The 22,231-nt window shown below is 50.0% G+C and overlaps 2 protein-coding genes across 2 annotated transcripts; both read right to left on the reverse strand.

Annotated features, from left to right (window-relative positions):
* Positions 1–895: 895 nt before the first annotated feature.
* Positions 896–6,908, reverse strand: COLCA2 (colorectal cancer associated 2). Its single transcript, XM_030021174.1, has 5 exons — positions 6,868–6,908; positions 5,831–5,948; positions 3,508–3,565; positions 1,739–1,950; positions 896–1,234 (listed from the first exon to the last, which is right to left on the reverse strand). Exons 1-5 carry the CDS (start codon positions 6,906–6,908, stop codon positions 896–898), a joined length of 768 nt encoding a protein of 255 aa, XP_029877034.1.
* Positions 6,909–12,430: 5,522 nt separating this feature from the next.
* C8H11orf53 (chromosome 8 C11orf53 homolog) lies at positions 12,431–21,562 on the reverse strand. The gene is made up of 6 exons (XM_030021176.1): positions 21,553–21,562; positions 19,727–19,787; positions 18,754–18,913; positions 14,526–14,568; positions 13,476–13,774; positions 12,431–12,844 (listed from the first exon to the last, which is right to left on the reverse strand). The coding sequence occupies exons 1-6, from the start codon at positions 21,560–21,562 to the stop codon at positions 12,443–12,445; spliced, it is 975 nt and encodes a 324-aa protein (XP_029877036.1). The 3' UTR covers positions 12,431–12,442.
* Between the last annotated feature and the right edge of the window lie 669 nt (positions 21,563–22,231).

The raw sequence follows: 22,231 nt of genomic DNA on the forward strand, positions 1-22,231 counted from the left end.
TGAAAAAAAAAAAATCATTTAGGTCCTGTTCAGTTGATTATGCTGAAAGGTGCAGAAAACCTGACATCAACAGACCAAACTATACAAAGGGCTGCCAAACTACATCAGCCTCTCACTGAAACACTGCCTTCACAGAGAAGCTGGTGTTGAGAAGTTTGGCACTGGATTCAACCTCTGTGCAGGCCTGAGGGGCATTCCTAGTACATGACCCATGGGCTAAGCCCTGAGCTTGTATGGAAAACAGTGGTTTTCCTTTGCTGCAAGAGCCACTAGAGAGTATCATCACAGCAGCCTGAGCAGCAGCAGTGGCTAAGAAGATTCAGATCCATCTCAGAGCAGGGTGCTGCACAGCTTTCTCTGTGCATACTGTGCTGAGTGCTGAGATACGCATAGATTTTTTATCTGCTGTAGAGGTTGAGTGAGACCTTTCATGCTGCTGGGTAATTGCTTCTTGTGTAGGTTGCTGAGAGTCTCTCTTCCTCACCTTTGTGACAACAGGGCCAGGATTCTGGATCATTAGCAGAAGGGAAAAGCACTGACATTTAGCACATGAATAATAAACAGGCTTCAGCATGCATACCAAATTATTTATTTGTATCAAAAAGAACTGGCTTAATGACATGTGTTTGGTAAGGCAGCTTGGGATTTCTTTTAAAAACAACAACAACAAAAAACAAACAGGAAAAAAAAACCACACCAAAAATCAAACCACCACCACAACAACAAAACACCCTTGACCATACAAGACAGGAGGAATAATGTAGTGACAGCATCATGTAGAAAATGTGTGAGTAGTGAAGAATAAACTGGACTGTGTGAGGCAGCACAACTTTGCATAGTTCATGGGCAATTAATCTGATTTATATACAGTGGATGTGTAAAACCACAGTCCCCATTAGCTATAGCAGATGTCACAGTTCCTATCCCTTCTGAAGAAGTCATCGGCCATGGCCATGGGTGGTAGGTAGTCCATGCAGTCCGTGCTGGGGCAGGGGAAGTACTGCGGGACCCTGTTGTCCTCATGCTGGGAGCCACAGGCTGTGCAGCAGCAGGCTGAGGTGGTGTATGGGGAGGGGGTATGGCAGGACCACTCCTCCGCAGGGTAGCCATAGGTCTTGGTGTCCAGAGCAGAGGGTGGGCTGTGAGTCAGCGGGGTGAAAGGAGATAGCTGAGGAGGAGAGCAGCTATAGTTTAATGGGCTGGGCAGATCAGCTGAACTGGGGGATCCGGCAGCCTAGAGTTTGAGAGAAAAAAAACAAACAGCAGCATGTTTCAGGGTGTCATTTGGGGAAATGTGGACAGAAGCCAGAATTTCCATGCCCTTGCCTTTCTCAGGAGGGTCTGGCTACCCAGGGAGATAGTTTGTCCCTTGGGGGCCTAAACCCAAGAGACAGTTCCTGTGACATTAGTGTTAATAGGGAGCTTCTCTGCAAGTTAGACAACCAGTAGTGGGAACTGGGCTATTCTTTGCAGAAAATCTACAGGATCTGTAGAAGGGACATTCCCTATTCTGCAGCCTCTTTCTAGGTTTGGCTGGGCCTCCCTGTCCTCTGCTCCCAATGGGAAACCATGCAGAAGTCCACACAAGCAGCCTGCATTGCTGCTGCTGTGCCCCATACCCCTAAAAGCAGCCACATTTCCAAATCGGCTTGCTGCCATTCTGCCCCAGGATGTGACTCCCTTCCCCATCTTCCCTCTGAGTGCACCTGTGGCTGCTCCCCTGGGACACAAAGCTTACCAGGCCCTGGTTAAAGCAGAAGGGGACTGGCTGGAAGGTGTCTGAAGTGTAGGGCGAGGATGGCTGGAAAGCGCTGAAGGCTGGGTCTAATGGAACATCTGTCTGAAGACAGGAATCTACCAGCTGCTCCAAATAGCTAGGGCTTTCTTCACAGGAGAGGCAATTTGAGAACTGCCATGATGGGCAATAGCTGGGAACAGAAGAGATGGGATCTAGGAGAAAAGGTAAACCAGACAGTAGCAGATTATTCAGTATCTGTCTTCACAAAGGGCAGGTTTTGGCCCAGGTCGGGTTTCGGTACTCTCATATGTTCAGTAGCCCTATGGATTTAGACAAGGAAAAAAGTCCTTCAAGTTCAGGGTGAATTTTCTAGGGAAGCAGACACCAGGAGGAAGATGCTCAAAAGCATGCAAATAGCTTGGGGAACTTTAATCGCCTTGGAAAGCTCGAAAGCTCTTTAAATATGGCTGGAAACCCTTCTGGCTCCAGCCATTTTGGACAGGGATCCAGCTGGAAACCCCCTCAGACTCTTGACCCTCTGGCCTCCCTTCAAATGTCAACTGTTTACTTGATTTATGCTTCACAGCTTGGCAGATGGCTTGTGCCTTTGCCTCACCTAGTCTCCAGATGCAGGGTAGCTATATCTGCAGGAAGAAGGGGATAACAGAAGAATAATTTGCTCTTTAATCCTCCAAACAGTCAGACAGGAGACAAACTTCTGAACAGACAAAACAGAGCAAGTCAGCGATAGCATGGCATTGTGCCCACGTAGTGTTACTGGCAAAAGTGTGAGTTCCTAGAAAGCTGTAGGGTCAGACTCTCACTGTACTGCAACATGCTTTCTGGGGATATGAAAGCTCACAGCAGATCTGACTTTTCAGAATTATTATCTTTTCATGCTGTGTTCAAATATGGTTAAAAGCAAAGCCCTGGCCACATGGAGGAGCACAGGTCTGAAGACAGTGGAACTGCACGTGGGTAGAGAGTCACTCAGAGTCATAACTGTTTGCAGGTTCAAGGTGGCAGTGTTTAGCTGGATCTGGGGAGGAAGAGAAAAGCACCCAAATTACATAAACAGATGGAGACTTCCCAGCCTGAAAAAGCTCTGGTATGTCTCACGTTTCTGTATTAACATAAGCAAATTGATTCCCAAATATTGACGATTTAATAATTTCCTTGTCCATACAATGTATATATTCACACCTGCCCAACCTTTTAGGTCTCTCTGCTCTGGCTGCAGAATAATTGAAGGATCTGTGAGCCCAAAGTGCTATCACCCCAACCCCTTCCCCCTTTCCTTGGCTATTCACATACAGGAGGAAGAAACTCTTTGTGTTGCTGAAAACCTGACACTCCTCTCACTCCTATGGATGCTGCCAGGAGAGTGAGAACACAACAAAGTACTTCAGGGCAATCTGACCGTCGAGCTCCAATTGGACCCACAGACTGTAGCCTGGAGAAGGTGCTGCCAGCAGTGTTATCCCCTAGGGGATGAACATCCCTTCCTGAAGGGGATCTCGCTCCTTGCTGTGGAAAAAATAAACTGCACAAATGAGAGCATGTGAGCGTGTTCCTGAAAGGGGTAATATGTACCCTGCTGGCCTCACAGCATCCTCATCCACATTTTGTGGACTCCTTTCAGGTGCTGATTAGCTGCATTGCTGGTTATCTGGTGGTGCCTGCCTCAACCAAGGGCTGGAAAGACTCTGGGCTGTGGGAAAAATTGCGAAGGGGGTGGGAAGGGACATGCGGATGGGCTTTGTACCAACCTGGCTGAGGAGGAGACACAGACTCTGAAAACTGGATGCTGCTGCTGCCCCAAGAAACCTGACCAAAGAGAAGGAGAGAAAAGGAATTGTAGATACTGTAACACAGGGGAGTGTTTTTCTACGTGCTGAGGTAAGCCAGGATTTCGCTTCAATCTATTTATGTAAACCTTATTTACCTCATGGCTGTGACGTGAAAAGTTCCCTAGCATTGACAGAACGAGATCAACGTGCAAAACATGATTGTTCCCTGAGCCTATAATGGCACTGGAGGAGCACAACACCAACCTGGTGTAAAGCCCTTGATACAGCACCTTGCTAGTGTGCTCTTCCTACTGCATTATTACTGTTAATTCAGCAGAGATGTGACTGCTTTTGAAACTAATGTGTTAATTTCTAGGACCACGAATTCCACAGTGGAGGGATCCCAAAGAATTTGTAGGGATAATTATGATTGGGCATGAGTAATCAACAAATTGTAGCGATAACTCTTGAAACAGGACTAAAGACAATTGCAGGTATCCCCGTGGCTGGGCATCAGACTGGGTCGCTGTGCTTGGTGTTGATGTCACTTGAGAACCAGCTCTGACATTGCTCCCTGCTCTAACACAGCTACGTGCCTCTATGAAAATAGACAGTCTCATTTTCTAAGGGATGTTGGAAGCTGAAGTGGACAGATCAATCTGTTCTAGGAACCTGACCTGCTGGAGGCGAGAAATCCAGCCCAAAAGCAATGGGAGTTTTGATGCTTGTTGTTTGGGACCAGGATTTTGCTCTGCCAATACAAATACTGGGTTTTTTTCCTCAGTTTTAATTCATACAGACTTCCACTTCCTTTATTCAAACTCCTCTCGGGCTGAAAGTGCCTGTAGGACTACTCCTCTTCTCTTTGGCTGCAGATGTGTAACAAGGCAGACAGAGCCATACCACTGGCAGCAGAAGTTTTCAGGTTCGGCTTTTTTCAGTGCACGGAGGCAGCTCATGCTGCCAGCCTAAACCTCTGGGGCCTCTCCAGGACAACACATAACTTTTGCAGATCACAAAGGTAACCTCCTGCACTGCTACTTTTAACTTTTTCCTGTGTGGGCAAAACAAGCGCTGTGTAAACTCACTGTGGGAAGCGAAAACCAGTTCCACGCAGCCCTGTGATGCCTGGCTGCGATGAAGAGGCTGCTACCGTTAGGGCTGGAGGGGAGGAATGACCCAGCATTTCCAAAGCCCAGCAGTTTTGTGCACTCTTCAGACAGGCCTCTCTGCCTGTGGCTTGCAGGCTGATCAGCTTTTTGTGCAATCAGCTGCAACGAGGTACAGGAGGTGGGAGATGAAATCTGAAAACCATCCAAAGCTGTAATGTCATGAACCAGGAAGAAGTAATGATTTACCAACCTCTTTATGCAAATCCCTAGAGTGGCTGGAGCTAGAGGACTCCTACAAAGACTGGAAGAGTGAGTGAGAGAGAGAGTGTACACGTGTGTGAGCACACACACAGATCTCCATCCCCTCCTTTAGAAGGGATGGGGCTAGGAGTACTGAAAAACATTGGAGACCTGATTTCAGTCAGGCACACTTGAATATTATGCTAAGGAGCCCTAAGGGAGCAGGAGGGAGCCCTGCTTAAGAAGTCTTTGCCCATGCCTTGTTTTCTACCTTTCTGCTAACCAAAATCTGGGGCTGTTGCTAAGTCCCAAATTCCCAAACCCTCTCCACTGCCTGGGAGCTGCTGGAGACACTGTACCTCTCTGATGCCTTCATTTCCTGCCTGGACAAGAGAAAGCCTCCAGGTGTAAGGGGTAGTTGAAAGCAGCTTCTTGGTGGGCTGAGACTTGTGGAAAAGGAGAGGGTTAGGGGAGCTTTAGTGTGGCAGAGCTTTGCACTGGTTGAGCTTCAAAGCTGCACGGGTCAGGTTGAAGGCATGCCCTGGGCATATGCTTCACCTGATGCTGCGGAACAGTTTGGCCCATGCTTCAGCCCGGCCAGGCCACATTTTAAATGGAGGGCAGGGACCACGGCCTGCCTTGCTCATCCAGCATAATGATACTGGAGTGATAACTGTAAGCGGAACTGAAATTTATCCATGTGGACCTTCTATCCCAGAGTGAGTTGCATTTCTGAAGCACCAGCTCTGGTTTCTCCCTGCACTAATGGCTCAGATCCATCACCTGTGTAGATCACTGCTGCAGTTACCCTCGCTGAAGGTTCTTCTCCCCTATCCTGACCAGCCTGCTACACTCAGACTTTGGCAGTCTCCTTGGCCCAGAGATTACAGTCTTGGCGAAAAAGATTAGGAGAGAAGTGACAAAGCAGACACCAAAAGATTTTTACTTACCGCTGCACCGGTTGCTGCTTGTTGTGCTCTTCTCTGCTGCAGTAACTCCTTAACTGTAATCTTTACTCTAACACCTTGATACACCTTGGGCTTTCCTGAAAGAATTTGTGGAAAAACACTTTACAAGATGGGAGACTTTCAGAGCATACGGCAAATCCAGCATGTTTTCAGGCATGCTCTATGAGGAGTCAACTTAGAGTTAACATGATTAACTGGTCACCGTTAAGTCACTTGTAATCACACTTTATAGCCCTCTTTAATACCTGCTGTTCAAGCTGTATTAATGTCTGACAAGCAGACATTTATGAAAAAGTTGGTGTTGATTATATTTAGCAGTCATACTTGTTTTATTCTTTTCTATCTCCTTCTTCCTGCCCCCCCCCCCCCCGCCAGGTGTCCTAGTACCAAGCTCCATCTGGTGCTACTGTTGAATTTATTTAAATTCCTATCATATTTGCCACTCTTAGGACCTGAAAATAAATGTGGGAAGCGCTTCATCTGGCAGATGAAGACCAGGAATAAAGCAATGAAAATATGTGGGCAGTTATTCAGAGCACTAAACAAAACACAAATAAAATGACTGCTTTCATGAATCACTTCTTGCAAAGCCTAGATGATCTCTTTATTTTGCTCATTTTGTACAACTCCCATTTATTTCAAAGAAGCATTTAGGATGTCTTTAATCCAGCCAAAACCAATCAGCAATCATCAGTCACTACCTGATGAGGGATTTTTAGTACAGGAAATGGTAAAGAATTTACCTAGCCTGAAAAACCACTTTCACTTGCTGTACTCATGGTAAAATACTCAAAGCCTCTGGCAGTTCTGTTTCTGTCCTAACTTTCCGCTGTTATTTTCAGCTAGTAGCAGATCCTATGAACACTACTGTCATCTCATCCTGCAGTGGAGGCAGCTGGCTGCAGGTTCCCTGCCCGCATACCCAAGAAATCCTACGCTGTAGGCACTGTCCTCTTCTGCTATAACCTCTTCCCCATTGCTGATGGCTGTACAGCATCTTCACCCTCCTGTCTGCCCACCTGCCGTCCTGCTGCCCCCTTGGTGCTCTGGTTGAGGACATGCTGTAACAGGCATACAGGTCCCTCCACAAAGGTGGCAGGCTGAGCCGGGTCTGCCTCGAGGGGAGTTTGCTGAGCTGTGTTCTCAGCAGCTGGGGATTATTCATCTCATATTTTTATGTTTTGTTTCTGTTCAACAAACTGAAGGTGGGGAAAATGAGGGGAGAGAAGGGTTGAATTTACTGCGAACACCCTGTTACCAGGCCTCCCTATAGCCAGGAAGGGCCCTGAGCTAGAAGCCCCTTCTGCAAGTTTGGGTTCGTGCTGCGTACAACCTCTTAGCTCCGGTCTGCGCGGGTAGCTGGACAGGGCTAGGGGCTACACTACGAGCAACTTACTTAAACTAGCAGGTGAGATATGGACACATCTATGACCCAGGGGCTGGCTGTCAGGCAGCCCCCACCCCCAGCTCCCGTGGCAGAGCATTGTGCCCCAGGGATCCTGCTTTTCTAGCACCCCGAGGCCCCGACGTGGTCTGCGTGCAGCTGAAGCATTGAGAGCGGGTCTACCACGGCCAGCTCTCCCGAACTGGCCGGGCTGTGGATGGAAGGGGCAGGGTGACGAAGCTGGGGCTGGGGGTCAAGGAACAGGGTGGTGAGGGTGGGCTGGGGGTCAGGCAACGGGGCGGTCAGGGCAGGCTGCGGATCGTGAGCAGGGTGACAAGTGCAGGCTGGGGGTCAGGGTGGACTCGGGGTCGGGGAGCAGGGCGCTCAGGGCAGGCGGGGGGGGGTCAAGAGCAGTGCGGCGAGGGCAGACCGTGCGGGGAGGGCACAAAGAGGTGGGGGGCAAGGGTGCGGGGGCCGCGTCTCCCGCCCCGCCGCAGGGGCTCGGGAAGGCAGCGCTTCCCCGCCGGGAGCCACGGGGATGGTCGCCGGAGGGCGAGCGGCTCCGAGCCGGCCCGGGGCCGGTGCTGCGGCGCCCCGGCTCCCCCCGCCGGCCGCTGCTGCCCGGCCGGGCCGGCCCTGCCCCGCTGCGCTCCGCTGCGCCCCGGCCCCGCGGCGGCCCCGCGCCCGGCGGGGGCTGGCACTTGGTGGGCAGGATCCCTTCCCTGCCTCCTCCTTCCCTCCTCCCCGCCCTCCCCGGTTCCTCCTCGCTTGGGAGGCGAGATTGCCTCACTCGCGAAATGACCCCGGCGGACCCCGAAACAGACCCAAATGGGGGTTGGGGGTGGGGTGGGGGTCGCGGCAGGGCTTACCGGACATCCTGAGCAGGAGCAGGCAGCACCTTGCCGGGCACCCGGTGCGGCGGGAGCGGTGGCCCTGGCCCCGGCCCCAGAGCAGGTGAAGGGGGCAAGAGGGGACAGGCTTGAAATTTGGGGGCCAAGGGACCTGCTTGCCCGGTGGCAATGCCAGGTGGATCCTGACAATATTATTGTTTTATCCCTACGGGTATAAGTTTGAGTTTTTCTCTCCTAATGCCAAGTATTTAAAACCTCTAGAAACCAATGATTTGACAATCAATGATTGCGCGATACTTTCAATTTGAATATTCAAAGGCTCCACAAAATGGGCTATCTTTTTGTGAAACTGAGCACATCCCCATCTAGCAGAGGGTCTGGGGGAACAAGATTTGGTGGGGCCACCCTCCCCACCCTTTGCTTTTGGGACATTTGCAGGGTTTTATCCATCTTTCCCTGAACGAAGCAGATGCCTTGAAACGGGCTCAGTATTTTCCCCTCAGACACACAGGCTGCGCTCCAGCCCTCTCATATTTCATGTGCTACCTGCAGAGAGGACTCTGCAAGGGACTGAGCTGCTTTTTGCACATTTTTTCACCTTTTAAGGCTAAATACTAAGGTTTTGGGGCCTAAATGGCAGTGGGCAGGCGTGGCATAACAAAGAGGCTGCCCTGGGCACCCAGGTAGCTGAAGCTACCCAAACCCCACTTCTTTCCACAGCACTCCCTTCCCTCCGTCCAGATGCTGGGCTTATATTGGAGTTTATCTGCGTTTTCCCCTAATTCAGACTATTTGCTCTTGCTGCACAAATCGGCCCCTCTCTTCTTACGTGCTTCAGTGCTGTCCTGCCCTGTGTGCTGCAAGTGGTGGGGTTGCAGTGTGTGGTAGGATGCCACGCTTTTTGGATGGCCCTTCATCACTATACAATACTGAAGTAGTCAGGTTTTTTAGGTTGCGTTTAAACTTTTCGTTGGGCAATGCAGCCTCTGCCGTGCCCTGGGAATAGCTGGCTGAAGGAGAAAGCAGGCCAGGCTGTTAATAATCTACTAGCAGTTCAGTTTGGCTATTGTTGCAGCTGAATCTTTTCCTTTAAGTTGAACAAATACACTTGATTTCTGTGGCGAGTGGTCGCAGTGGCGATGCCATCCCTGGTGCAGAAGGAGTGCCCCTGCAGCTCCTGGTAGGCCAATCCTTGCTCGGGGTGGCTCTGCAGGGATGCTTCCCACAGGCTCCTCTGGAGAGGAGCCCTCTCCCCCTCCCCGCGATGCAGCAAAAAGGAGCATGCTGTACTGGGAAAGTTGCAGGGCGGGGGGCGTCGCAGGGGAGTACACAGACCTGCCCATGCTAAGTGGTTTGAGACCTGAAGCCCTTGCATTGCTGGGGCTGCTTCCTGGTGAAGCATCGGTGGTGGGTGGGTAGAGCCTGGTGAGGCTGCGGGTACTGTGCAGGGGGGCTGGCACTCCCAGGAGCCCGGGTAATGTTTACCTCTGTAATCAGAGACCACAGAGCAGAGCATGCAGGCTGCTCAGCTCCAGTCGTGACTGAGCTGTATGCCTTAAGGAAACATGAAGCACCCGTGTTTGGGGCTTTCCTGCATTTCCTGGGTTTCAGAGCATTTCCAGGCTCACAGAGACCCTGCCTTAGTTAAGAGCCAAATGCCAGAGTGGGTCAAACACTTCCAAGACAGCTCAAAAACTTTCTGTCCCTGCTTCCCCCTCAGAGCCTGACAGAAATACAGCCAGACTGACCCTGGTGTCCCCGTCCATGCAAGGCCCTTGAAGAAGGTACAGCTGAGAGAGCTGGTGGTGACTGCTTCGCCACTTTGTCAAACAGCAGCTACGGACAGCAGTTCAGCCTGGCGGTGTTGTCTGTTGTGGTGTGGACCAAGGCTGCGGGCTCGTGCAGGCCTCCGGTTTGGGGGTGCAGGGGCTGGGTGCGGGGCAAGGAGACCGGCACACACCCCGAGATGCTCTGGGGCTCCTGGCCTTGCCCTGGCTCATGGTCAGGGGAGCAGCTCCGGTTGAGCAGGCGTCACCCCAGGATGCTCCACACCTGCCGCTCGCAGGAGCCTGTGGTGCCCACGGACCAAACAGGGAGGCAGCCTAGCTCAGCTTAGCACATGTGTGGAGGAGCCCTGGCCACTGGCTCTTTCCCTGGGCTGAGCTTTCCCTGTCTCTCCAGGGCCCGACTAGCAAAAAGAAGGGCGCAGCCCACGGGGTGGGCAGAGGCGAGATTTGAGGCACAGAGAGCTGCTGGAGTTTGCTTTTCCGAGCAGGTCTGAACAAGTCTGGGGAATCAGGAAGCATTGGGAGGGAATCCAGCCCAGCCAGGACCAGAGCCGGGCACTCCCAGCCGGCCGTGGGCCTCTGCCCGAGCCGGGGCTCCAGGGGGCTTGGCCCCTGGGGAAGCCTGGGCACAGGCCAGTGGCTGGGCAGGGCTGCGGGGGCGAGCTTCACCCGGTGGCTGGGGCTGACCCGTGGTTGTGACCCCAGGACGGCGCTGAGCCGCTGCACCGGGAGCACATCGACACCGGCGGGGTAGAAGCAAGGGCTGTGCTGAGCCCGTGAAGACATAAATGGGCTCCTCTGGGCACGTTGCACCAGGGCTGCTGGTGCTCCCGCTCTTGCAGCTGCTTCTCAGCCATGCTGCGAGGGGTCAGGGTGAGAGGTCTGTCCCGGGGCAGCCTGCACAGAGCCCTCCCTTTTGGGAAGGGCAGGTGCTGAGATCCCTGGGAGCACTCAATCCGTCCTTTGATGCCAGAACATACTCTGGAGGGTCTGCGGGTGCCTGAACAGCCAGGGAGGTGTTGTCTGCCAGGTGTGGGCTGAGCAAGGGGCTTGTACAGTTGCTGTGTGCGCACCGAGGTGCAGGGACATTCCTGGGCTAGAGGATGAGGGGTGCCAGGGATGGTGCTAGGTGGTATGCCTGTAAAAGAAAGGGCTTTGTGTAGAGGACTGGCCTGGCCTGCTTGGCAGCTCTCTGCAGTGTTGCTTACAGGGGCCTGATATTGCTGCCCATTTCTAGGTGCAGTGCTGCATCTCCCAGTCCACGTTCCCCCATAGAGAGGTGCCTGCAGGCAGCATGACGTGAAGCGATGGTCTGGGCCCGATCCTGTGACCCCGGTGCCATTTATGATCCCTGGGAGGGTGCTGAGGAGGCTCCAAATGCCCCATCAGCCCCAGGATTTGAGGAGAAAAGGCAAGGAGGGCCTTAAAGCGTCTCATCGCTACACACTCTCAGGCCCTGGAAAGCTCCCGTTCTTCCTCAGCGAGGCTTTTGTTGCTGCTTCTGTGGATGCCAGGCTGGGGGACGAGATGAGGCAAAGGGGGTAGCCTCCATCGGGTATGGAGGCAGCAGGCGGGATGGGCTGCATCTGTGAGGGTTGCACAGCACTCCTCTGTGTGTTTGTGTGCGCAGAGCTACCTCTAGTGGCCACGGGTCCCGGTCTGGCGCTGGGACTTCAGATCTGCCTTGAACCCAGTGACAGCCCCAGGTGGATGTCTCTTGGCAAGGGGCTGGGAGCAGTCTGCCTCATGCCCACTGACACAAGGCTTCGACTCACATCACTTGTATTGATCTGGCGTAGGCAAGAGGGGGAACAGCTCTGTGTTTTCTTCAGGGCAAGAGGGAAACGGGGGAGGATGTGTTTTGTGCGTTGCAGGTGGGAAGGATGGAGAGGGTTCCTTGTGTGCAGATCAGCAGGCAGTATGGTGCCCCAACAGTCCCTGCCAACACCCTAAGCTGTCTGCCAGGCCCTGGTGTAGTATGGTGAGCTAGCTTTATTCGGTTGTAGCCTTCTGTGCTGTAGGCTCAAATGCGCCATGCCTTTGCTACTCTGGCCGTAACTGTTGCCCAAGACAATGCCATGTTCGTTTGCAGCGTGCTAGCGTTAGGGACATACATTTATGCTAACCAGATACCATTATACAGACTCTGTGCTATTAAGGAGGGCTGCCCCCACCCCCTGCCTTGCTCCCCAGCCTTCCCAAATCTCTTCTGGTAACATTGCTCTGTAGATGTAGTTTAAGGTTCAGAGCAACCTGTTCTCTCGGCATCTGGAAAGAAGTACCTGAGATCCTTGTTTGTAGGAAAGGCCCATAGAGTGCAGATATTTTTCAGGCTGTGTATTTTACTTGTGGCACAGCAGGATTGTGAGCAATGATTTTCATAAGGTGCTAGAAGGCACTACTATAAGCTAAATGTGGTAGATCCAAGCGATTGTATTTCTAAACAGAGCATAAAGCATTGCATGTTGTTAGCATCCTCTGTTTGAAGGACCAGCTTTAGGAAAAAACATACAAATAATTAATTTGCTTCAATAATGGTCCATTTTTCTTTTCCTCCAGATCTTATCTCTCATCAATAAGTTCTCCGGCCTTCATAAGTCCCCCAGATGGGACTTCCATCCTCTTTTGCCCAGGCAGAGTTATCGTGAAGGGGCGGCATCTCCAAGGACTGCTCTGGCAAGAGGTGGCTCATCCTGGAGGTAAGCTCATTTGCCACAGTCAGGAATGGTGAGAAAGAGTAGGATGAGGTGGCAGCATAGCTGGGGGAGTAGTGGACATCTTCAAGAGGATGCAGAGGGTAGGGCTGGGCTCCGGGGATGGCTGGGGTCCAACTTGAGCTTCGGTATGGGGAAACGCCTCCGGCCTCTTGTGAGGAGAGGCAGCTGGTGCCGGCAGGCAGTGCTTGCAGAGGGTCTGAGCATGCACTATCCGACTGGCTGAGACTGTCGGGTGAGGTCTGCTCCCAGGGCTCTCTCTGCATGGAAGTGGGGAGAGAAGGCAAGAAAGACCCTTAAGAATAAAAGCTTATCCTGGAGGTAATGGTATATCTAGCTTGGCTTCACCAAGCCAAGCTATCCCCAAAGCCTAGCTGGGAACACTCACAAGGATTTCTGTTGCTCTGGGGCAGTATTTGGTGTTAAAACTGTTGAAAGGAAACATCCATGCTGTCAATAGTGGGCGAGGCCTGGAACAGGCTCCCAGTGGGACTGACCAGCCCTGACCCTGCAGGGCCCAGGAGCTCTGACCTGGATGTGTGAATGGAGCTGGCTCCTGGGAAGTGGCAGGGATGGGGATAGGCAACAGCCTGGAGCCGACCAAGGATGTTTCTAGAAACTTAAGGAGCTTAACAGAGTAGTTGTTTTGGGGAGCAGGGAAGGTTGTTAATTTAGAAGCTGGTCTCCAACAGGAAGAGGGGACAATTAGATGGAGGACCGCAACAAAGAGAAAAAACATTCCCCCTCAGCCCTGACCCATGTGCTGTGCACTCTGCTGTGGCTGCCTCCTGTAACAGCCACATCCTTCCCGCATGAGTCCCCCTGACTTAACCCCCAGCTTTAAATCAGGCAGTCCTTCATTGGGTGACTGAGAACCATAGACTCACTCACTAGTAGGAAGTGCGCTGTGTCATTAGGGAAGGATGGCAGGAGAGGGGGCACAGAAGAAGGGCTGAAGAAGGAGCTGGTACCAGCTGTGAGGGGAGTAGCACGGTAATCCCCATATTGGTCGGTGAGATATGGGTCCAGGAGTGCTGAGTAGCCCTGAGTGGCAGAGGAATTGCACGAGAAGGGCTTGGATCCTAGAGGGGATGAGTAGACATCACTGACAAACTGCTTTGTGTTGTGGAAATCCAACTCGGTTGTGAAGGATCTCCTGACGCCGTAGTAACCAGTCGTAGTAGGTGAGCCTGTGGTGGTCAGAAAAAAGGTTTGGTTAAAGGGAAACCATAACAGCAGCACCTGGGGAACCACAGAGCTAATGGCACCTTGCAAATTAAAACCTTTTTCTCTCCAGCATCACCCAGGGCAGGAGTCAATCCTGTCTTGAAACAGGTGTGTCAGTCCAAGTACTTTTAGCACCTCAGACTGCCCTGATCCAGCTGATGATCTCCATCTGCAGCAAACCAAATATATTTTGGGAAGCTTCAAGTATGAGGCTGGGGGATTGAGGTTAGCTTTACCAGCCTTTGCTTTTTCCTTGCTCTGCTACAGCCCTTGGGAGGAAGATGGGGTTACAGCTGCAAAACCACCTGCCTCCGTTCCGGCCTCACACCCCTTTCCCTGCCCAAGAGCTCAAGGGACAAAACAGGTCAGCTCCTGGTTTTGTGCTTTCTCTCTTTAGCTCCATGGAAAACTGGGAGACACAGAGGGAAAAGAAGGGGATCTGCATGGCACCTCTTTCAAAAGAGGTGGGAACTGCTTTAATTACCTCTCTTTCCCCTCTTTGGGAATTTCATACAAGATTACAGGGGCCTTTCTTTTATTATTGCTGTTCCTGTTTTGACTCTTTCAATTGCTTTCCTCCTGGGCTCCCTCTGAGGGGTGGCCCTGCTCCAGTGCTCCTTTGCTCACTTTGTGTCCTTTGGAGGAGAAGAGACAGGGGCAGTGTCAACTGTCCAACCTGCATAGAAGGTATTTATTGGTGGAGGAAAACTTCACCTGGCATTTGGACAAATGGTAACTGCGGTGTGCTGGTGTTGCCCTGCAAAAGATAAAGATATGTTAAAAAGTGTCCTATCAAAGCTAGGCAGCTCTCTACGCATGTAGTTTGGGAAGGTGTTGGCATAATTCAGATGCACTATTTGAGCCTTGGTATAAGTACGAAGAGCTTAACTACAAGATTTCAAGCCTGTGGCCTCTGAGGTATTAGCAGCTGTAGGCCAAGAAGAGATTTTAAAGGTCTTGTGTAGAGTTGATAACAGTAGAAATATCAAGATAACTGGCTTTTCTCATGTACTGCAGTGTCCCTTAATGCAGGCATAATTCTGAGCAGTCATTTTGGTGTTGGCACAAACCAGGTCTCAATAAGCTGGTATCTAAGCTCTTGGCTGATCAAAACAGGCAGATTCTGCATGGCCCATGTTCTAGCCCAGTTCTCCTGTGCTGCATCTACCTGCCGCAGAGCTGCTTTAGCTGGCCCCTCCTAGCAGAACAAGCAGGCTGTGTGCAGAAGGCAGTTGTTTCTAGCTCCTGTTTGGGTGCTACAGCAATACTGATAATAATACTCTCCTCCTGGTCCCTAGGTATGGAAGAATTAGCCCTGAGTGACCCCGGTGCTCATGGCGGCTAATTCCTTACAAAGCACTGTGGCAAAAGCATCTGCTCCTCTGGAGCAGAGCTCATACATGGATTTTCACTGAGTTCTGTCTCCAGACCTCCAAACCCTTAGAGCAGAAATACAGTGCCCATGTCTGCATTTACTTTAGCTGTGCTGTCGCCCTGGCCAGTGATGGTGGCATGTTATTTTCAGTTTGCATAGTGCAAACAGGAGGTTCCTGCCACAGCAAGCAACCAAATTTAGAGGTTTAAATTTGAATTAAATTTGCCAGTGCTAGGACTTCCTTTTACTGCTGAGGGAGGCTTGCAGCTGCTCCCTGCTCCGTCATGAAAATGAGCTCTGAGACCACACAAGTCACACGGGCTGTGGGAGTGATAGGAGGTGTCAGGAAGGAGCCCTTTGGCTTGTGGGCAGATGAGAGTGTTCACATTGCAGGGTCAGGGCTGGGGCTTGCACCTGTCTCCACCTGGACCATTTTCAGCCACAGACCTCAGTGAGGATCATAGCTGGTAATGCACGCCGCCCTGCAAAGCTAAAGCCTCCCCATGAAAATCTGCTCTCAGCAGACACCTCTCTTGGCATCCATGTCACTTCAGTAACACCTTCTCCTGCTTCAGGGTTTTTCCCCACTACCTCCTCTGTCTGTCCATGGCTGTTGTATCCTGCTGCCAGCTTGTGTCTGCATTCACTGAGGAGGAATCTCTTCGAAAGTAACGGTGCAGGCCTCTGCACTAGTGTTTAGATCGCAGTGTTAACACCCCACTGGGAAGTAATCTAGTACTGTCATCTGGCACCCATAATACTGTGTTTGAGGAAAAAGTTGAGTTAGGAGGTGCAGGTAGCACAGATGCTGCCTACAGGTCAAAGGGCTGCAGTGATGAGAGCTGGGATGCTTTGCTGGAGGGACAGGAAGGTCCCTGGGCACGGCTGTCAGCCTCTAGTATGGAGCATTTCAAATTACCAGTGCATCTAAGTTCATCTTTGATTCTGTCTGTTCAACAGCCACTGAAACTATCTGACTGTGTCACAGGCAGCAGGTCCTCTAGCACGCACCTATGATGGATAGCCACAGAGCTGACATTAGCTGCAAGGGCTTTACCTGCGTAATTCAATTGCAAGAACCTCTGCAGCAGCCCATCTTTGGCCTTCATCTTAGCAGGTACCCACATACTTGCAGAGACCTACATTTCACTTGCCTCCTGGCTCCTTATCAGGCGATGAATGGCTCGGCTTAATTGAAGCCCATTAGTTCATTTCCTCTCTGCGTTACTTCCTTTCAATGCCCTGGGACTGAGGTAGCTGGATCTTCTGCAACACAGTGTGTCTGTTTAGCATCACTTGAGCCCACAGCATGTTCAGCTGTTGATAAGCTTGGTCTCAGCCTCCCTTGCACATGACAGCGCAGAGATACTGGCTGGGGGTACGTACTCCAGACACCTGTGTTGCTTCGCTGCCTTGGTAACCCAGGAGCGTTGTTCAGCTACAAGGCTGCCTTGGGGGACTAAATGCAAGGATCCAGGTCATAATAATGACGTGTTCCTGCAACAGGGTCCTATGGTGCTCTTTGACCATACTTTGGCTTCAGTATATCTCCTCTCTGGGCCCAATCTGTAGAACAGCAGCTGAAGTAATAAAAATTAAGAAAAGCAAAGCTTAGTCTGGGCAGGGCACCTCACTGGCTTGCTGACAGCAAGTTTGCTGAATGATCTGACCCTGGCCTCTGAGTGCTGCTGGGCATAGTGCTTCATCTGTGTACCTACCAGTTTCCCCACCTGAGAAAAGAGGGTAATCCTTTATCATGCAGAGGGTAACTGCTGGTTCATGCCTAGACAGTAGATGAGCTAAAGGAAAAAAGTCAGACCCTCCCTAAAGCCCTTCTGCCCTGCAGTTGGTGGGAACTCAGAAGCCCAAATTGTGTGGTTTTCATCACAGTACACACTGGTTTCCTATCATTTGATGTGTGCAGGGCCTGGCTGTCATGAAATTGTTGCTGTTCTACTACCTCAGTAAACAGCCCAGCAGCTAACCTCTGATGAGCAATGACCTTTCCTCAGCAGCAGATCTCCTCCATAGACCTCCCCTTGCATAACAAAGGCTTACTGATTTCGGAGCAAAGATCATGGTCAAACAAAAGATGCAGCTAAATTACACTGCATCATAAATATACAAAGGGGTGTTCAGTTATCTGCCGTTTGCTTTGATTCTGGATTATATTATGTCAGATAAACAGAGCTGCACTTACAGCTGTTCTTTTCATGATATATTCGAGCAAATACGGATGTTTGCCCTGCACAATAATTTTTTGTCTCTCATAGGGAATTAGCAACAGAGCTGATTTTGCATTAGATAGACACACAACTGCTAAGCTTTTGAATACAAAGCAAAGGGCAATAAGGCAAGCAGCAAGTGTTTTACAGTTCCTAGGGCTTTTGATTGCAGCTGTTGAAGCTGCTGCCTCTAGAAAGAGAGCAGGTAAAGCATGATAGTCATCAAGCAGGGTCTGTTTTCTCAGGGAGAGCAAACACAGCAGTTGCTTCCTGCTGCTCCCCAAAGCAGTATTCCTAAATGCCTGCCTGGTGGGAGCATGTGTTTCCCAGTGACTGTCTATGGCTCAGGGGCTCTTCTGCCTTTCTGCATTAGCTGAAGGCTGTGAAGATATCTATGGCTAGATCTTGCTTTGGTTGGTAATGCCCATGCTGGTTTTCTGCCTGTTTTGGTACACAGAGTTAACATGCATGAAAGTAACTGAGAAAAATACTTGCAAGTCCCTTTGAGGTCTCTTTGTTTTGCTAAAGGCAAAAAGCCTGAGGGGCAAAGAGCATCAAAGCTCCTAATGTGTCCTCTGCTGCCAGTAATTCCGGTCTCTGCTCCCACCCTTTCCTTCCAGGACACAGTTTCAGCAGCTTGGCGGCATCTCCTTATCTGTCAGTGGCCCCATTGCTGCCAATCAGCCTGGAAGTGAAGTGTTGCTGCTTGGTAAAGGTGAGTCTTGACAACGCACAGGGAATGGCTTACTGTGCCACTGGATTCCACATGCTGGCACCTGCAATGTTGTGTCTTCTTCTGGGGACAGCATCGCTTTTCTTGCTAGTAATTGAGAAAAACAGTGTAGCATACTATAATTTGACTTAGGTTTCCTGTTGCCATAGAACCACTAGAAGAAGAAATCATCTTTCACAAACTGATGCTTGGCCTCTTTCCAGACTATAACATCACTGCATCTCCCCTGGCACTCTAGTATGCCAGAGAGGAGCTGGAAGGAGCACAACATTCAGGGAAGAACATCTATTTTTGTGGCACTGAGCTGTTCAATTGTAGCTAGTAAAAAAGGAAGTTGACTCGGAAAGGTGTCATATGCAGGATGTGAAAGGAATGGGGGGGGAGGAAGGACTTTAATCCCTCAAAGGTTCACTGATGTAAAAAATCAAGGAGACATCTGTGATCTTTTGGGGCAAACACTAGTGTTGCAAATGTTTTTGCTATTCCCTGCCAATATTGGCAGCGCCCTGAACTCAACATAAATGGTCTTTAAACCAGAGGATTACATGACATGACTTTTCTGGTTTAAAAAAAAAGGGGGGAGGGGGGGGGGGGGAAGAAGTGACTTACACTGAAGCAGGAGCCACTGGTCTGCCTGGATCGTTTTTCAGCAAGAAGATCTTTGACTGTGTGCTTCACTCGCACCCCCTGGTACACCCGTTTTCCAAAATCTGTAGGGACTGAGGGAATGAAACGAGCATTAGAGGAGTTCAATGAAAGCATATAGCAGCTGGAAGAGGTTGTTACGGAAGAAGCAAATTCATCGCCTCTGTACACCAAGTTGGGAAGGAAGTATATAAGACTGCTATTATTAATACAAAATCATCCCTTAGGAGCCCAACAGCGAGGGCTGCTCATTTGCAGAGAACAAAGTCTGAGGTGCCCTACCCTGTATTTCAGCATTGGGTGCCATGTGGTTTCCATGCAGCTCCCTCTGTGCCAGATATGGCTGGCTGATGGTTTTAGGCTTTTATTTTCCGAAGAGATCTCTGGGGGATCCTACATTTCCCCTTTGGGTCAGCAAAATTTGATTTAACTCTACAGCCCTTATTGCTTTCAGCAGAGATGCTGTGGTTTAGCCCCTCATTGCCCTTCTGGAGTTGCTGGCTTTCAGTACATTGCTCTGCGAGCTTTGACCTCAGTGCAGCAAAGGTGGAAATACCCTGGACAGTTGAAGTCGCTGCTCTGAACAGTGATGTGAATCACAGTGCAGATCTCAGGAAAGGAAAAGGAGCTGACTGCTGAGTCTGCTTTGTATCCACAGCAAATACAGACAGGGACTTGGGGACTCTGTTGTTTTATCAAGGTTATTGAGGAAGGCACAAAGAGGGGTTCAGTGTCTCGGGATGTCACCCGAGAGACTGACGGCAGGCCTGGCTCTGTTTTCTTGACCTGCCTGGAATACAGCACAACCTGTCCCTAGGGTTTGTGTGACTTTTGGTGTGAGGCATCTGTCCTCTTCCTCTGCCTAGATAGAGCTTTGTGAGATCTGCCTTGTGTACAGGTGTTTTGGCACGAGTGAGGAGAGAGAGGTATGAGGTACGATACCAGGGACAGCTCTTTTATCCTGGCTAGCGGGCTGTGCCTGAACAGAGGGCTCACACCTGTGGAACCAGGGAGGAGTGTCCACATGGGCTTTTATTGAAATCTTCCAGAGAAGAACTTAACTTTGAAGCTAATCCATTGGAAAACACGCAGCCATGTTCTCCTGAGGGACAAAAACAGCCATTCCACAGCTGATGTGTTTGATCTCTAAAATTGTGATATACCATTTTGCCCTTCTGTTTTTCAGGTTGTGTCATTTGGCTCCATTTATCACTTTCATTCATGTGGCATTGTGTCCCCAGGTGCACATGCAAGTGGAGAGCTTAGAAAGGGAAGAGTAGAGGGTTTAAACAACACAGAATCTCAGTGCTGGCTTGAGGTTACCCCAAATGTTTTCTGTTGGGCCATAGCAATTGCAATTTTGGGCAACTGGGTGTTTGAGTACTAACCAGAGAGACTTCAGCCAAGACCAGGCACAAGGCAAACACATTGCAAGAGACAGTGCCCCAGAAAGCTTATGATCAAAACAGTCGAAATAGAGGTAAACACTGAGTCTGCATATCAACCAGTGAGTATCTGTGGACAAGCCAGGACACAACCAGAAATGGATATCAACTCTTGCAGCTGAGACTGGGACCGGCTCTTTTCCATGGCCCAAGGAAGAAATCTCCCTCCTGTAGCCCCTTTTCAGGGCTGTTTTTACTGAGAGCAGTTGGAAGCATGGGTACCTGCTGCGCACATGTAGCTGGAGCTGAAAAGCTGTGGCAGGGCAGGTATAACTGGCAGAAACAGCTATACTTTCTGCATTGGAAACTTTGCATCTTTGCATGAGAGTTCCTTTAAAGATACAGCATTGCAATTTGATAGAAAAGCCTGAACTGTATAGCACAGTTCATTCAGCTCCATCATGGTCTGATACTTGCGATAACTCATGCAGACTTTGCTAGCTGCATCCAGTTGAAGATTCAGCACAGAACTTTTGGAGGAGGACCAAAGCCAAGGAGACAGTCTTATATTTAATTTTCAGAATGGGGATATTTCTGAAATAGCATCACTGGAAAAGCTGTGAGCAGCTTTTATTCTTTTATTCTGCAGTCTGATATTGCCAAACCCTACAACCTCTTCGTGTTAACTGACCTTGCTTGTCTGTGACCATTTCTAGCAAGTGTCTGATGATCTGCACTTCTGCAGTCCTGTTTGCCTAAGATCTTTACTATGGTCTAAAGACATTAGAAAAACGCTTCCACACCTCCTTATTTTTACACACGGATGCTGTGCTATTGAAGTTACTTCACCCATATACTCACAGTTATTCCTCTGCTCAAATTCTTATAAGTAAGCAACGTAATGGCTCTGTCCTTTAACACTGTTTTCAACTTAGCAGTCCAGCCTCACATAAATAAACCTGTTGTTTTCAGTGAGTTATTCAGCAGGATCTGATGCCAGCTATTAACACTCCAGATAACTCTGCTATTGGCAGCACTGGGGAAAGGAATGCTAATTTAGGCCTGAGTTTATATAATTTTCAAGCAAATTGAATCATATTTCACATCACTTTGATCTAACTGCCTTTTGGAAAAATATTGCATTGTGAAGGAATATAAATTCAGCCTAGAGAAGGCAGAACATGCTAATAGGTACTATTGAATTCTTGGGACATTAAAGATGCCACATGTGGATTTTAGACAATTATTCCTCCTGTTTGTTTTGTTGTTTGGTTTTTTTTTAAAAATGAGCCCAAGGATGGCACGGTATGTTCTTTCCCTGATATTTCTATGAAGATGTATCTTTACGCTTGCGAAAAGTCAAGGTGCTGAAACTCACCTGTTTCCATTGTCGTCACTGCTGACAAGTCCCAGCTCTCAGATTCTGCAGGACTTTGGAGAAAGGCTGACTGTCATGAGCTTCCCAGAGCAGACTGAAGCCAGGGCTCATACTCCACTGGTAAAGTTCCAGCTGAGCCTGACAGAAATATGTTTTCCACAATTTAGTGATGTCTCCGTGATACCTTGTTTGGGATTTGCTTAAATGCAAATCTCTTGATGTGTGTTTCACTCCAATTTGCATGGCCGGTAGTGGATCATTCCCGAAGAGTCTCTTTCCTGTCTGAGCTGACATTTCATGGATGAAAACTGAGGTGAGGTTTACTGATGGAAAAATCTTGGGTTAAAGTGAAAGGCTGGCAAGTCTTGCAGTGATGAGCCATCTCCTTACAGGTGAGGAACCTGGCTGGAAAAACAAGGCTTGGGACAAGAGCATCTTCTCGTGAGTAAGTGTGAGATGCCCATGTGCTGTTGAAGATGCACACAGCAGGCCTTGCTTGGGGAGTAGTACTGTTTCTCTGGTACCCCACAGGCTAGCTTGTGCGTTACACAATTAAAACTGGATCTTTGGACACTGTGAACCCAGGAGGCTTTGCATGGCATCCGCTAGCACCTGCGGGGAGAGGGGTAGCACTCAGCCAGGGACAACATGCTCATGGGACGGGCAGGAACATCCTTTA

The sequence above is a fragment of the Aquila chrysaetos genome, chromosome 8, assembly GCF_900496995.4.
Source record: "Aquila chrysaetos chrysaetos chromosome 8, bAquChr1.4, whole genome shotgun sequence".
NCBI lineage: Eukaryota > Metazoa > Chordata > Aves > Accipitriformes > Accipitridae > Aquila > Aquila chrysaetos.